This window comes from Xenopus tropicalis, chromosome 8 (genome assembly GCF_000004195.4).
Source record: "Xenopus tropicalis strain Nigerian chromosome 8, UCB_Xtro_10.0, whole genome shotgun sequence".
Lineage (NCBI taxonomy): Eukaryota > Metazoa > Chordata > Amphibia > Anura > Pipidae > Xenopus > Xenopus tropicalis.
Genome location: NC_030684.2, coordinates 3,082,919 through 3,098,653, shown reverse-complemented (window position 1 = coordinate 3,098,653; position 15,735 = coordinate 3,082,919). Strand labels below are relative to the sequence as shown.

Here is a 15,735-nt window from a genome sequence, read left to right as displayed (position 1 = left end):
TGCAGTAGGATTCTAACGTTGTCCCCCTTTGTTACAGCCCATCCTGAAGAAGTCGGTGACTGTCACGGAGACGCCGTCGGCCGTTTATCACTACAAGGAGGAAGATCTTGTCATTCCGGAATTCAGCGTCAACCGACACCTGAACGCCATGTTTGAGGCGGCCAAAAAGGATCTGTCGACCCTCATCAAACTTCAGGTGAGCGAGTAAAAACTGCGCTGGTCCAATGCGGAATAGACACGGGTTCCACTCATTGGTGGTGTTGGTCTTCCTTCCGCCACCAGGTGGCGACCTCCTCTGTATAAACAACTGTGTCTGAGCATTACTGCCCCTGTTACAGATCCCCAGGCCCAGACTTGCCCCTCGTTCTATTATGTTCTCTCTCCGCCCCCCACCAATCTGTTCTCTCCATCAGTGTGTGAGCTGCCAGTCTGATAGGTGATAATTACATTTGTACTGAGTTCTACAGAACCAATATGGGTTTCATTTATATATACAAATATACAGAGAAGGAATGTTCTGGGCACACAATAAGCTGTACCCCCATACTGTACTGTCTAAGGGAAACACTATGGCAGCTCCCAGCTACTATACTAATATTACAGAGGGGAGGTTGAAGTTATATAATTAATAGAGTAGAATGAGGATCACACGGGGGGTGCATCGCAGGTTGTTAGTGTCTCGCACACACGCAGAGCGCTCCCTGCAGCTCTCTGTCCCCTGTCTCTGTTCTCAAGGACAAGTCTCTGAGCTGCTGAGGGTAATGGCAGATTTCACTCATGAGGGGCACGGGGAGGGTGTTTGATGGTGATAAAAGCGCAGTGATTGGGGGGGGGTAAGAAGATTTGAAGCCATTATTTATGTTCCCAATGAGAACACATCCCGTCCCCCGTCCCTGAAGAGCTTGCAATCTATAAGGAAGGGGCCGATCCCCATTTCTGTGCTGCCTGAACTCTCGCTCTTATCAAGTGAAATGATCTGAAACGGTGGGGGAAGGAACGCAGTGCCCTTTTCTTTCTGTATCGGCGTCGGCACGTTGGCCGCAATCTGGCCGATCAGCGCACGATAAATAAATGTCAGAACTTTGTTCTGCTGGGGATCAGCCTGTAAGATGGATGGGGGGGGGGGCTTCTCCGTGACCTCTTCCTGCAGTGTAATTGGCTCATTGCCTGCGTGACATAAATCAGAACGTTGTCTCGCATGCAAGGGGTTAAAAGGATGACTGCCCGACAGGTCAACCCCAGACCTTGTAGGGTTAATTCTGTTTTTTTTTTTATCTCATTATACAATACGGAAAGAAGCAGCTTGTAATAATCTCCCCATACGATCCGACTGCCATTGTTCCGCAGCATTCCATTTCCCAACGTGTCAGATAATTTGCCCTGATCCGCCGGAAAGATCCGCGTTATCATTCCGCTCACAGCGAGTCCTCCGCTCCCGGGAATTTCCTATCTCTCTTGTGCTCAAGGTTGTGCCCCAATGTGGGGCTCCTCACCCGGGGCTAAAGGGCAAATAAGCACTCACCCCAAACCCCCCCTCTAACTGGCCTTCAGGCTGGGCCCCCTTAGCCCATAACAAGGTTACAGATATATAGAAACATTGGGGTAACAGTCACCCCGCTATAGTTCCAGGGGTACCCAGGGCACAAATAAGCCCCCAAATCCCCCCCTAACTGGCCTTCAGGCTGGGCCCCCTTAGCCCATAACAAGGTTACAGATATATAGAAACATTGGGGTAACAGTCACCCTGCTATAGTTCCAGGGGTACCCAGGGCACAAATAAGCACTCACCCCAAATCCCCCCCTAACTGGCCTTCAGGCTGGGCCCCCTTAGCCCATAACAAGGTTACAGATATTATAGAAACATTGGGGTAACAGTCACCCCGCTATAGTTCCAGGGGTACCCAGGGCACAAGCACTTCACCCCAAATCCCCCCCTAACTGGCCTTCAGGCTGGGCCCCCTTAGCCCATAACAAGGTTACAGATATATATGAAACATTGGGGTAACAGTCCACCCGCTATAGTTCCAGGGGTACCCAGGGCACAAATAAGCACTCACCCCCAAATCCCCCCTAACTGGCCTTCAGGCTGGGCCCCCTTAGCCCATAACAAGGTTACAGATATATAGAAACATTGGGTAACAGTCACCCCGCTATAGTTCCAGGGGTACCCAGGGCACAAATAAGCACTCACCCCAAATCCCCCCCTAACTGGCCTTCAGGCTGGGCCCCCTTAGCCCATAACAAGGTTACAGATATATAGAAACATTGGGGTAACAGTCACCCCGCTATAGTTCCAGGGGTACCCAGGGCACAAATAGAGTAGAAGTCGGTGACGGCGGCGCAGTAGAAGTCGGTGACGGCGGCGCAGTAGAAGTCGGTGACGGCGGCGCAGTAGAAGTCGGTGACGGCGGCGCAGTAGAAGTCGGTGACGGCGGCGCAGTAGAAGTCGGTGACGGCGGCGCAGTAGAAGTCGGTGACGGCGGCGCAGTAGAAGTCGGTGACGGCGGCGGCAGTAGAAGTCGGTGACGGCGGCGCAGTAGAAGTCCGGTGACTGGCGGCGCAGTAGAAGTCGGTGACGGCGGCGCAGTAGAAGTCGGTGACGGGCGGCGCAGTAGAAGTCGGTGACGGCGGCGCAGTAGAAGTCGGTGACGGCGGCGCAGTAGAAGTCGGTGACGGCGGCGGCAGTAGAAGTCGGTGACGGCGGCGCAGTAGAAGTCGGTGACGGCGGCGCAGTAGAAGTCGGTGACGGCGGCGCAGTAGAAGTCGGTGACGGCGGCGCAGTAGAAGTCGGTGACGGCGGCGCAGTAGAAGTCGGTGACGGCGGCGCAGTAGAAGTCGGTGACGGCGGCGCAGTAGAAGTCGGTGACAGCAGCGCAGGGATTAGTTTCGCTCCTTGAGGAAATGACTCGTTAATTATGTTCCTTATGAAATGAATCATGAAACCGATCGCGGATCCAAGTGAAATTGCTGAGAATAATTACAGTTCTGTGAATGATAATTAAACATTAAGAGAACACATTCCTGAAATGCCCCGCCCCCTGCGCCCCCCCAACACTCTCCGTGTCAGCGCCAGGCAGCACTGCTTATTATCCCCCCAAAATCTCACTCCGGGGCTGTCTCTTCCCCCCTTTTCTCTTGTTAATGTCTCTTGTAGGAAACGCAGAACCTTTTGTGTATTTATTTGGGGGAGGGGGAGTCAGACAGGGGGGCGGGACAAGGGGGGGTTGTTTAAAGTACTTAGTACTTTTGTTTTTAAAAATAGCATTTTGTCTTTAACTGGGCCAGAGTCATGGGGGGGGGGGGGTAAATAGGTACAGATTAGATGGGACAGACATAAGGCAGTACTGGGGGGGGGGGGGGGGGTTGTTAAGCCTGAGCTCTTTAGGTAGATAGGGGAAGGGACAGATATAAGGCAGTACTGGGGGGTGGGGGGGGGGTTGTTAAGCCTGAGCTCTTTAGGTAGATAGGGGAAGGGACAGACATAAGGCAGTACTGGGGGGGGGGGGGGGGTTGTTAAGCCTGAGCTCTTTAGGTAGATAGGGGAAGGGACAGACTAGATGGGACAGACATAAGGCAGTACTGGGGGGGGGGTGTTGTTAAGCCTGAGCTCTTTAGGTAGATAGGGGAAGGGACAGACATAAGGCAGTACTGGGGGGGGGGGTTGTTAAGCCTGAGCTCCTTTAGGTAGATAGGGGAAGGGACAGAACATAAGGCAGTACTGGGGGGGGGTTGTTAAGCCTGAGCTCTTTAGGTAGATAGGGGAAGGGACAGACATAAGGCAGTACTGGGGGGGGGGGGTTGTTAAGCCTGAGCTCTTTAGGTAGATAGGGGAAGGGGACAGACTAGATGGACAGACATAAGGCAGTACTGGAGGGGGGGTGTTGTTAAGCCTGAGCTCTTTAGGTAGATAGGGGAAGGGACAGACATAAGGCAGTACTGGGGGGGGGGGGGTGTTGTTAAGCCTGAGCTCTTTAGGTAGATAGGGAAGGGACAGACTAGATGGGACAGACATAGGCAGTACTGGAGGGGGGGTGTTGTTAAGCCTGAGCTCTTTAGGTAGATAGGGAAGGGGACAGACATAAGGCAGTACTGGGGGGGGGGGGGGTGTTGTTAAGCTGAGCTCTTTAGGTAGATAGGGGAAGGGACAGACTAGATGGGACAGACATAAGGCAGTACTGGGGGGGGCTGTTAAGCCTGAGCTCTTTAGGTAGATAGGGGAAGGGACAGACTAGATGGGACAGACATAAGGCAGTACTGGGGGGGGGGGTGTTGTTAAGCCTGAGCTCTTTAGGTAGATAGGGGAAGGGACAGACTAGATGGGACAGACATAAGGCAGTACTGGGGGGGGCTGTTAAGCCTGAGCTCTTTAGGTAGATAGGGGAAGGGACAGACTAGATGGGTCAGACATAAGGCAGTACTGGGGGGGGGTGTTGTTAAGCCTGAGCTCTTTAGGTAGATAGGGGAAGGGACAGACTAGATGGGACAGACATAAGGCAGTACTGGGGGAGGGGCAGTTTCCTTCCCATTATACAGACTGTCGCTGTGCACTTGTTTCATCCCCCCCCCCCCCATTTTTGTTTTTCTTCCCAGGACCCCTCTCTGCTGAATGGAAGGGTGACTTTACATCAAGTCAAGGGTGGAACCATTTTATCCAGACAGGGGGACCAGGTGAGTAGTTTGTGGGGGGGGGGGCAGTTACAGTAGTTCATTAAGTGCAGGGATTAGAGTGAAACACACACAGTCAGACAGCCGGAAGGAGAGGAATCGATTGACCTGGATTTCAGGTACATTAAATCTCCCTATTGATTTACAGTGAGTGATGGGTTGTAGTGAGGGGGGGGGGTATTACCCAGCATGCAGTGCGGTCAAACCCGCTCTGTTCCTTGCAGTCCCACAAACCATTTATATCAATATTCAGTACCATTTCTAAGCTGTTCTGTTGCCCATTGATCCCCATTTGTTTGCCCCGGTTCTGCCCAGGACGTGAATATTCGCTTCGTGATCTCGGGGCTCCTCCACGTTTACCAGCGGAAAATCGACCGGGAGGAGGAGACCTGCCTCTTCATCACCCACCCCGGGGAGTTGGTGGGGCAGCTGGCCGTTTTAACGGGGGAACCCCTCATCTTCACCATCAAAGCCAATCGCGACTGCACCTTCCTCTCCATCTCCAAGTGCCACTTCTATGAGTAAGTGCCCCGTCACCATGTCAAAGGGGCCCCCCGATAGAGCCAGAGACCCCCCAAACTGCGCTACAGTGAATAAGCTTCCCAACCAATCAGATGTTTGCTTTTATAATTAAAGCTGCGTTTGATTGGTTCAAAACTGTTACACGTAGGGGCAGATCAACTTATAGTAGGATGTAGAGAGTGATATTTTTGCAGTTGGTCTTCATTTTTTATTTGTAGTTATTTCATTTTTAGTTCAGCAGCTTTCCAGTTTCAGCAGCTATCTGGTTGCTAGGGTCCAAGTTACCTTAGCAACCAGGGAATGGTTTGGATGAGAGGCTGGTATATGAATAGGGGAGGGGCTGAATAGAAAGAGAAGGAATAAAAAGTAACAATAACAATAAAACTGGAGCCTCACAGAGCAATAGGTTTTGGTTGCCGGGGTCAGTGACCCCCATTTGAAGTCAGAAGAAGAAGAAGAAGGCAAATAATTATAAAACTATAAGAAATAAATAATGAAGACCAATTAAAAAGTTGTTTAGACTTAGCCGTTCTATAACATAAAGTGTTAACTTAAAGGGGAACCACCCCTTTAAAATCCCATAGGAATAGATTGTTTGATAAATCTGCCCCTTATAGTCTTAGTTGGCCTTTAATAAGCTGGGTTCTGTGGGTCTGTATAGAGCGACGCCCCCCCCCATATAATATCAGTTACGGGGGAAGGGAATCTCCGCTGCACCTGGTTTCCACGGACGCGTGCAGTATGGCACCTCCGCCTACGGCTCTGTTACATGTGACATAATTGGGCCACGGGCGCCGGAGAAACGCTGTGTCGGTATCGTTCCACTAAATATAGACGTGCTACAGCGCTGGCCCACATTCCCTGCCTTCAGTCACACCCCGCCATATGGGCCCTGTCACTCGCTGGGAGCCGCCGCGCTAACAGATTGGCTGCACCGTCGGTTCCGACTCATGAATCAACAGAGCGCTGCCCTGGATTCCTATTAGTTATACGTGGGATTATATGCTTAGTTTTCTCCTGCATAACAATTTGTTTAGCAGATCCAGCTCTTACGGCTTGAGTGCTATTTATTCAGGAAATATTTAGTAAAGGTTGCTAATTGCCCTAATTGGTGTCTGCCCTTTAGCAACCATGGTGGTGTTGTTTTCGGCTACTGCCATTTAAGGTCCGTTGCGCTGGTAGCCCAGCTCACATTACTCCACGTTTTGCCCTGTCAGGATTCAATCCGGTGTGTGTATAGTAAGAAATGGTTCCCAGCGTAGTAAGTCCCACCCCCCTTCCCACTCTCAGTTCTTGGGGTGGCACACACTGTAGTTAAGAGGATGTCCCCCTTCGTCAGGCAAATCGACTTTGCGTTGGATTGGATGGAAGTGGAGGCGGGACGGGCTGTTTACAGGTGAGTGTATTGGACTATTGTTTATAGGTGTAAAAGCCATTTGGTAATTCATAAACCCAACTCCGCTCCCTTAGTGGACACTCCCATCAGTTAATTTGTGGCAGCTGACTTGTGGGTCCCCTGGGTAGTGAATCAATCTCCCCCAGTACGATATAGCTATTACCAAGAGTTACAGTGAGCTCTGATTCTCTCTGTACCGGTCTTCTGTCCTGCCGGGGACTCGCCTCTCTTTCCCATGGTCAGGCAGGGAATACCCCCCCCTCCCCTGCGTGTGTGGTAAGTGTAATGTCCCATGGAGCATTTCTCACTCCCGCAACCCCAAAAAACGATATCTAATACCCAGTGGTGTACAGAAGCTCTGAATTAACTCTTTTCTTGCGCTACTATCCTGCCTTCCAATTCCTTTGGTGTGAGGGCGGCCCTGCTCTTCTCTATGTTCCTTCCTATGGAGATCAGAGCAGAGAAACCCACACCCCCACACACACTGGTAAGTGTGTAAGTCCAGATCCTCCCCCCCTTGAGTACTCTACCCCATGGTATCAGCAGCTTTCTAATACTCCACTCCAATGTACTTATCCTCGCAGCTCCTGCTTGGACCCCTAACTTATTCCGCTCTGTCTTTCCCCTCGGTCAGCTTTTGGCAGCGCAAGCCCCCCCCCCTTAAACAGTCCCCCCCCCTGCGGAGTAAGTGAATCCCAATCTCCCCCCAGTACGTTTCCCATGGTTACATGGAGTTACTGATCTGCTGTTCTTTGGTGTCGACTTTGCTTCTGTCGAGTGAAGAACTGACTCTCTTTTCTCCTTTCTGGCTCCAAAAGGTGGCAGGAACCTCCCCCCTGGGTTAATGTGAAATCCAATCTCCACCCACGAATAGCTTACCCATTGTACCAGAGACATACATGATCTCTCTTGTGTTATTCCTGCCTCCTGGGCGCTCTCTTTTCCCATGTGTCCAGGGCAGGAACCTCCCCCAGTGGGTAAAAAGCTGAATCCAATCTCCCCCCAGTACCTTACCCAGCGTTACCAGACTCTGATTCTCTGTACTTTTCTGCTGCCTGGCTGATCCTCCAATTTTCCCTTAGTAACTAGGATCAGACGAGCCGCGAACCCCCCTGGGGCCGTAAAGTGAATTCAACAATCTATAGCCCCACCAGTTCATGTGTTACCCAGTATCAAGAGCTCGTGATTCTCGTACTTCCTGCTCCTGGGTTGGCTGCTCTCCTTTCCCATGTGATCGAGTGGCAGGAACCTCCCCCCTGCGGGTAACGAGAATGCGCGGCATGCTCCCCCCAGTACTTTACCCAGGTACAGAGCCTCTGAGTTTCTCTGTTACTTTCCTGCTCCTGGGCTGCTCTCTTCCCATGGTAGACAGGACAACCTCCCCTCTGGGTAAGTGATCCAATCTCCCCCCCCTAGAGTGAATCTGGTTCCCAGCAGTACAGAGTCATCTCTGCATTCTCTGACTTCCTGCCTCCTGGGCTGCTCTCTTTCCCATGGTCAGAAGGAACCTCCCTGGGTAAGTGAATCCAATCTTCCCCCCAGTACCTTACCCAGGTACAGAGCTCTATTCTCATGTACTTCCTTTTCCCCTGGCTGCTCCTTTCCCATGGTCAGGCAGGAACCTCCCCCTGGGTAAGTGAAATCCAATCTCCCCCAGTAATTACCCCCATTCTCTCTCTGATGCTCAGACAGGGGACAAATCGAGACTGTGACCTTACATTGTTACCTGAATGGCGCTTCGCTCGTTATAGAAAAGGGATGATGGGAAAGCAGCTCGACTGCGGGAATCACGGAACGCGCGAGACCTTATCGAGAGGTTAGGTAAGAACTGTTTTTCTACCCTCCCCTACTACTAAGATAATAGTTGGCAGGGGCAGTTTGCATATTATATTATCAGAGTTGGATCATTGTTATGTGTACTAACCCCAGGCCTTTTAGTAATGAGCCTGGTTCTTATGACACATAGTCCCTAACTCATGTATAAGTCCATATGTGGTCACTGCCTATGCTAATATACAATTCTGAAATCCAGTGTCCATACATGTTAGAGTACAGCTCGCTGCTGAACCTTCAGTTTGGAGTGCCCTTATTTAAACATTCGTGAGGTCGTGTCTACCCTCCTGCAACTTGAGCCACCACGCCAGCACCTACCTCTTGTGGCTCTTGACTTGCCCAATCTGCCCACATCCCTGGCCTTCATAAATCTGATTCTATGAAGCAGGGACAAGCTTCGGCCAATTATACTCTAGGCATGCGTTGCCCTTTATCTGCTCACTCAGCACTATTCCCACTGTCATTATACAGCCAGCCTGGACCCTCTATCTGTCTAGCATTCTGGGAATCTACTCCAGCCCTGCAGGGGGGGCTGCATGTTACATGTTTCTGGGTTCAGAGTAGAGGTATTAGGGGAACAGGTACAGTGTATGGGTGGTACAGTAATACATAATAATAATTGTGGGTGCCCAGAAATTTTCCTTTTGTATAGTTGTGTATATTTATTACATTATAGGTTGGGTAGGAGGGTCTCATTAGTCGTTTCCCCTTAGACAGTACAGTATGGGGGGTACAGCTTATTGTGGCCGAACTTATTCCCCGCTCCTGGTTAATATTTTGGATACTTAAAAAAAAGTATTACTATGAGGGATAAAGGGTTAGGGTGCGGCATAATAATAAAATCCCTTAGACAGAATACATTATGGGGGTACAGCTTATTGTGTGCCCAGAACATTCCTTCTCTGTATATTTGTATTTATACATATGGGGTAGGGGTGCCATAGTGTTTCCTTAGACAGTACAGTATGGGGGTTACAGCTTATTGTGTGCCCAGAACATTTCCCCTCTGTATATTTGTATTTATACATATGGGTAGAGGTTGCCATAGTGTTTCCCTTAGACAGTACAGTATGGGGTTACAGCTTATTTGTGTCCAGAACTTCCCTCTCTGTATTATTTGTTATTATATACATATGCAGGTAGGGGTGCCATAAGTGTTTTCCCTTAGACAGTTACAGTATGTGGGGGTACAGCTTTATTGTGTGCCGAACAGACATTCCCTCTCTGGGTATATTAATGTATTATACATAATGGTAGGGGGTGCCATATGTTTCCTTAGACAGTACAGTATGGGGTACAGCTTATTGATGTGCCCAGACATGTTTGTATTTATACCCAGGGAATAGTGGTTTCCCGTGTAGACATTCCCCAGTCTGGGGTACAGTCTTATTGTGTGCCCAGAACATTCCCTCTTCTGTATATTGTGTTATTCTATACATATGGGTAGGGGGTGCCATTGTGTTTCCCTTAGACAGTACAGTATGGGTTACAGCTTATTGTGCTGCCAGAACATTCCTTTCTCTGTATATTTGTATTTATACATATGGTAGGGGTGCCATGTGTTTCCCTTAGACAGTACAGTATTGGGGTCGTGACAGCTTATTGTGTGCCCAGAACATTCCCTCTCTGTATATTTGTATTTATTACATATGGGTTAGGGGTGCCATAGTGTTCCCTTAGACAGTACAGTATGGGGCGTACAGCTTATTGTGTGCCCAGAACATTCCCTCTCTGTATATTTGTATTTATACATATGGGGTAGAGGTTGCCATAGTGTTCCCCTCAGACAGTACAGTATGGGGGGGGGTTGTAAGTGGATTCCCATTGGCACGGACCTGTTACCGGTTACAGAAATAGAAGATGACGCACGGGCGGCAGAGCATTGCGACTAATGAATGAAGCTTCTGTATTTTACCTGTTTCTCCTAATTGCAGCCACTTTTGCTATTCTAATCCCCCCCCCCCCCCCGTGTGGTTTCCCGCGGTTACCTGAGGATGAGCGTCCCATCGTGTTACCAAGGCGCCCAGTGGCACAGAGCGATCGTGACGCCATCTCTCCTGCTGCTGGGGGGGTTGAGGCGAGTGGGGGGTCATACTGCACACGTAGTGGCTAAATATTAAACCCCTGCTCCTTAGTGGGCCGGGGGAGAGGTAGGATTGCCAGAGCCTTTGTTGCCTCCCCCCGGCCGGTGCCAATTAGATAAAGTCATTTATTTGGGGGCCGGTGCGGGGCTTGTATATAGGTGGTAGGCTTGTTTCCATTAATGTCATTTCACTTGAAGTCTCTTGTGGCCCCCAGGAGAAAGCACAGAATTGCCTCAGAAGCTGTGCTGTCTGTTTCTGGCCCCATGTGATTGGCTGATGGAGCAGGTGGGAGGGGTCAGAGGGCGTGTATCTTTGCATATATTGGGGGGGGCACAGCAAAGATAATTGGGTCTTTATAACTCCCAATGAAGCCCTTTAATCACTTTACTATTGGTCTACTACTACCCCAAATGAATAGAGAGCGGTCTGGGGGGGGATAAGGGTGTCAGCACCTTGTATAGTAACTCACCCCTTTATTAGAGTGTTAGCTCTCTCTGATATTTAGGGTTTCTCCAGTGCTTCACTGGTCTTGTCTTGAGCCTGAAACCTGCTGGGATCCCTGCCATAAAGCAATCAGGGCTTGCCGTGTTATAGACAGAAAGGAAGTAGAGACATTGATGTGAAGGGCAAAGAAGTCGACAGAGAGGGCGGAAGTTATGCGGTTAAGCTTGGGGAAGCAGGAAGTGGCGGTGTCGCTTGGGGGCCTGGATGAGATGTGAACATCACAGGACGTGGGCGTGGGTTGCTTGGGGAGGCCAGGAAGTGGGCGGTTGCTTGGTGGGGCCAGGAAGGGTGAACAGGCACCAGGAAGTGGCGGTCACTTGGGGGGCCAGGAAGTGGTGTGGTCACTTGGGGGGCCAGAAAGTGGGCGTTTGCTTGAGGGGCCAGGACAGTGGCGGTTTGCTTGAGGGGCCAGGAAAAAGTGGGCGGTTCACGTTGGGGCGGAGTACGTGGCGGTTTGCTTTGGGGGGCCAGGAAGTGAATCAGGCACCAGGAAGTGGGCGGTCGAGCTTGGTGAGCCAGTGTCAAGCGGATCAGCGGTTCTTGGTTTGGAGGACCGGGAGCGGCAAAGACTGGAATAATGCTTGTGGGGTGCACAAGATATCGGAAGTGGTTGCTGTGCCTGCGTAAATGCGGCTGCGGTGCCTTGGGGTGCAAGATAGACAGGAGACGCTGCGTTGCGAGTGCCAAGGAAAAGCGAGACTAAAATTTGCGGTTTCGCTTGGGGGCCAAGAAGCAGGGAGGTTGCATTTGGTGGGATTCACGGGAAAAGCGAGGCGGTTGCTTTGGCGGGCCGTATTACGCGTGGAGCGATTGCTTAGAGAGGGAGAAAAACCGGGAAATGCGTGATTGGCGGTTTGCTGGGCTCCCGGGAAAGCGGCAGTTGCTGAGGCGGCCCGGGGAAGCGAGTTAACAGCAAGTTGCTTGGGGCCGCGGTATGAATGCTTGAATAGGTCCGGCCTTGCTTGGTGCCTTCCGGCCGGGACGCGGTGCGCGTCTTGCTAGGTGGCCGGGACGCGGGCGGTTTGCTTGCGGGGCCGTCGACGCGGGCGGTTGCGTTGGAGGGCCGGGACCCGGCGTGCGGTTGCTTGGGGCCGGGAAACGTCGAGCCCCAAATATATTAGCTTGAGTGTTGCTCTTGTGGGGAGGGGCCGAGGTGGGACTGCGGGCGGTTGTCTTTGTCACCGTTGTAGGCTGGGGACGCTGTGCGCAGGTTGCAATGAGCCTGGCCGGACGCCGGGCGGTCCCTGCATGTTCGGGGCTCGACCGGCAACTACCCAAATTTCCGCAGGAGCCAGCCCTGCTGCGCCCTTGCAATTGAAGGCATTGCGGGAACACCTTTAGGCGGGCTCGGTTGTTTGCGGCCGGGACATGACCCGAATTTGGCGTCGTCCGCATGGGGCCAGAACGCGGACTAGCGGTTGCAGGGTTGGGGGCCAGGGACCGGGCAAGGTGGTTTGTTTTAGTCCCGGGCCGCCAGGAACATTGGCGGATACAGCTGTTTTGCTTGTTGGGGCACAGGAACGCGGAAAAGCAAGGGTAATATTGCATTGCCGGGCACAGGGACATGTGTGGCGTTCGTGTGGGCTCGGGATGAACGCTGGCCCCTCCCTGTGCGCCAAATTCACTAGTGTATTGCTATATGGTCCCACTCTATAAAAATCTGATACGTGGTGCTATGTCCTTACACCCTACATTGAACTTATCCCCACTAGATAGAGAGCACTTTCTGTTTAGTAGTTTTGGTATCCTTCAACAGATTATAAGACTCCGGGTTTTTTTCCTCCTCTAGCGAAGGACCTCTGCCTTTTACTCTTTCGCTTGTTCGTCTCTTCTCTCTTGTACTATACAAGATAGATAGGCTCCTCATAAAGCCCACCAGCTCTCCGAGGGCCACAACTGATATCATCTCGCTGTGCTGAGACTAGCGAGCTGTAAGCCATAATGTATATCCTCCCCGCAAGGGGCCTCACAGGTCCTAATCATAACAATCAACGCAAAGTTCTCCCCCACGCGTGAGCACGGGGTGGGGAAATTTTTCTGGCATACAGGCGTCTGTCATCATTAACTGCCCATAGCCCTCCTAATGTGTTCCACCCCTGTAGACATCTAAGCATTATATAAAGTGATATCAACTAGTTTGTATTGGAAAGCTCCTAAGCTCCCCATCTCTGCACCAATTCAGCACGAACAGCCCCCTAGTTTGCCCATACGCCCGAATGTTACAGAGTGATTTAACTCTCATAAATACACTGATGGCAGGCTCATTAGGGATTATACCCATTTTCTTTGTATTTAGAGCACTAACCTCAGCAAGGAACAGCTCCCTAGAGTTGTCTCAATAAGCACTGGTATACTCTCAGATGAAAATACTCGAGTAAACACCGATTAATATGGCAATAAGATAGCGAATTCCCTCTTACTGAAAGCCAAACTAAGGTTCCACCGAGGATACAGCCCACCTAAAAGTGTGTCTCATTTAGCCTGCTACAGAGAGTACCATAATAAACTATGAGCTACATAGGGATTCCCCTGTACTAAGCACAAATGGCAATTTTCAGTCCAGGCAGCAGAATCTCCCTAAGTTTTGCTCCATTTGCCTGTACAGAGACCGAATACCATAAAACTATTTGGCACTTATAGGGATTTCCACAATGCATGACTAAAATCCAATCAGGATTCAGCAAGGGAGCGATGGGTAACCAGGTACGCGCCACTAAGGTATCCTATGTCCTCAGACCTGATTACGAGAGAGCATACCATATTAATACATTTGGCAATAGGGGATTCCCCGTACTAAGCTCCATCCACAATTCAAGCAGGAAACAGCCCCCCTAAGTTTGCCATAGCCTGTACAGAGAGATACCATTAAAACTATGGAAACCAGGGCACATTGGGTGTTCCCTGATATTGCGTAGCAACCCAAAATTTCAGATCTAAAGGAGACAGCCCTCCTAAGTATTAGCCACAAATAAGCCAATGTCAGTAGACGCATAGCATAATAGAATACTATGGCACATAGGGATTCCCTTGTACTAAGCACCGATAATTTCTCCAGCTAAGGAGGAACAGCCCCCTACTACGTCTGCCCATCGACCTGATAACGAGCCAGCGTACCATTGAGGAACTTTAACTATGGCACATAAGGGATGAATCCCCTGTACTAATTTCAACTATCAAAGACAAGGATACAAGCCCCTAGATATTGCCACCAATAAAGCCTGTAACAGAGAGAAGATAACCAAAAACAACCTCATAGACACAATAGGGATTTCTCTGTACTAAAAGCCACAATTCAGCTAAGGAACATGCCACACCTACGTTGCTCAGTGAGGTCCTTGACTACTAGAGAGATACCCATGACAACAACTATGGCACATCAAGGGATTCCCCTGTTATAGCACAATTTCAGCCCGCAGGAATCAAGCCTGCGCGTGACAGTCTTGCTCATAGTCTGTACAGAGAGATACCATAAACTATGGCACATTAGGGATTCCCCTGTACTAAAGACCACAATTCAGCAGGATTACAAGCCCCCTAAGTTTTGCCATAGGCCTGTACAGAGAGATCCATAGAACAAGACTATGGATAGAGTTAATTAGATAACCTGAACAATGGGCAGTAGACTTCCATTAAATCAGATAAATTTAGGCCTTTTTTTTTTTTTTTTACAGGAATAACTAATTACACATATGTGGATGTAGAATCGATAAGATTATGTTGGCTGGGGTGGCTGGTGGACACGCAATGATTGCACGGTGGAAATAACTGATGATTGCCCCTGCGGCGGCTTCACTTGGCCAATCTGATGTGCTCCCCTGTCCTCTGGCCCCTCCAGGTGGTGACCCGTTCGAAGGCTTCATCCATTTACATAACAAGAAGGGAGAAGATTTTCTGGCAGCTGTCCAGCTCAAGGTGAACGGCCCCTCAGGTGAGCTCCGCCCCCTTCCCCCTGCCATCGTCTGCCCCCCTCACTTACCTCACCTCTTTGCCGATTTGACTGAGCTCGGACAGGTGATTTCCACTCACTGTATATAACTGCTCCGAACTCCCGGCCGAGGGAAATCATCAAATAGCAGCAGGCGGAAGGGGCTGAGTCCATCGCTTGGGGTGTCTTGTCTTATTTCCCCTGGGCTGTGCACACAGCGAGAGATGAGTTCCAGAATCCAGTCATAGTATTATCTACATCGGGGGTCCATCATTTCTTACACCGGTCATTAAATGTAATCACTCATGTTATTATAGCGGATATGATGTACCCCCTACTGTAAAATGATAGAGTAGATGCATCTTAAGCAGTCATTGCTGCCGAAGAGTTGCTGTCGCCCTCTTTCACCAATGAAGCACTGTTAAAGCTCATTGGGCCTGAGGGTTTTTATACAGTGGAGTCAACTGAGATGTAAATTCACTCGAGTATTATAAAGGATAATGTACCCCTTACTGTAAATGATAAGGATATTAGCAGCCTCACTTGAGGGTTCTGTGCCCCCCCACTTATAATGAGCACAAGGACTGCAGAGACTGAGTATATACAGGGAACTCTGTTTGCCCGTATACTCGTGAAGTGATAAGGTGCGCGATCAATGTACCCCCTTTTACAATATTAAATATAAGGATCACATTAAGCAGTCACGATTTTGGCTTTCGTGTGCCCCCATAATAACGCAGAACAAAGGGCATGCAGGGCTGAGTTTAATACGGAGGACTGCTGAGTATCACTCGCCCATGTAATTA

At 50.2% G+C, this 15,735-nt stretch overlaps 1 protein-coding gene across 1 annotated transcript in view; it reads left to right on the top strand.

Annotated features, from left to right (window-relative positions):
* The window catches only part of pnpla6 (patatin like phospholipase domain containing 6), a gene marked incomplete in the record, with an annotated part of 56,090 nt that overhangs the window by 15,695 nt on the left and 24,660 nt on the right, over window positions 1–15,735 (top strand). Inside the window, 20 exon segments of the mRNA NM_001097275.1 lie at window positions 4,591–4,668; window positions 4,981–5,184; window positions 6,480–6,583; window positions 8,272–8,276; window positions 8,279–8,286; window positions 8,288–8,293; window positions 8,295–8,298; window positions 8,300–8,307; window positions 8,310–8,315; window position 8,318; window positions 8,321–8,326; window positions 8,329–8,330; window positions 8,333–8,337; window positions 8,340–8,351; window positions 8,353–8,358; window positions 8,360–8,364; window positions 8,366–8,371; window positions 8,373–8,377; window positions 8,379–8,382; window positions 8,384–8,394. Coding sequence (NP_001090744.2) covers window positions 4,591–4,668; window positions 4,981–5,184; window positions 6,480–6,583; window positions 8,272–8,276; window positions 8,279–8,286; window positions 8,288–8,293; window positions 8,295–8,298; window positions 8,300–8,307; window positions 8,310–8,315; window position 8,318; window positions 8,321–8,326; window positions 8,329–8,330; window positions 8,333–8,337; window positions 8,340–8,351; window positions 8,353–8,358; window positions 8,360–8,364; window positions 8,366–8,371; window positions 8,373–8,377; window positions 8,379–8,382; window positions 8,384–8,394 — 486 coding nt within the window.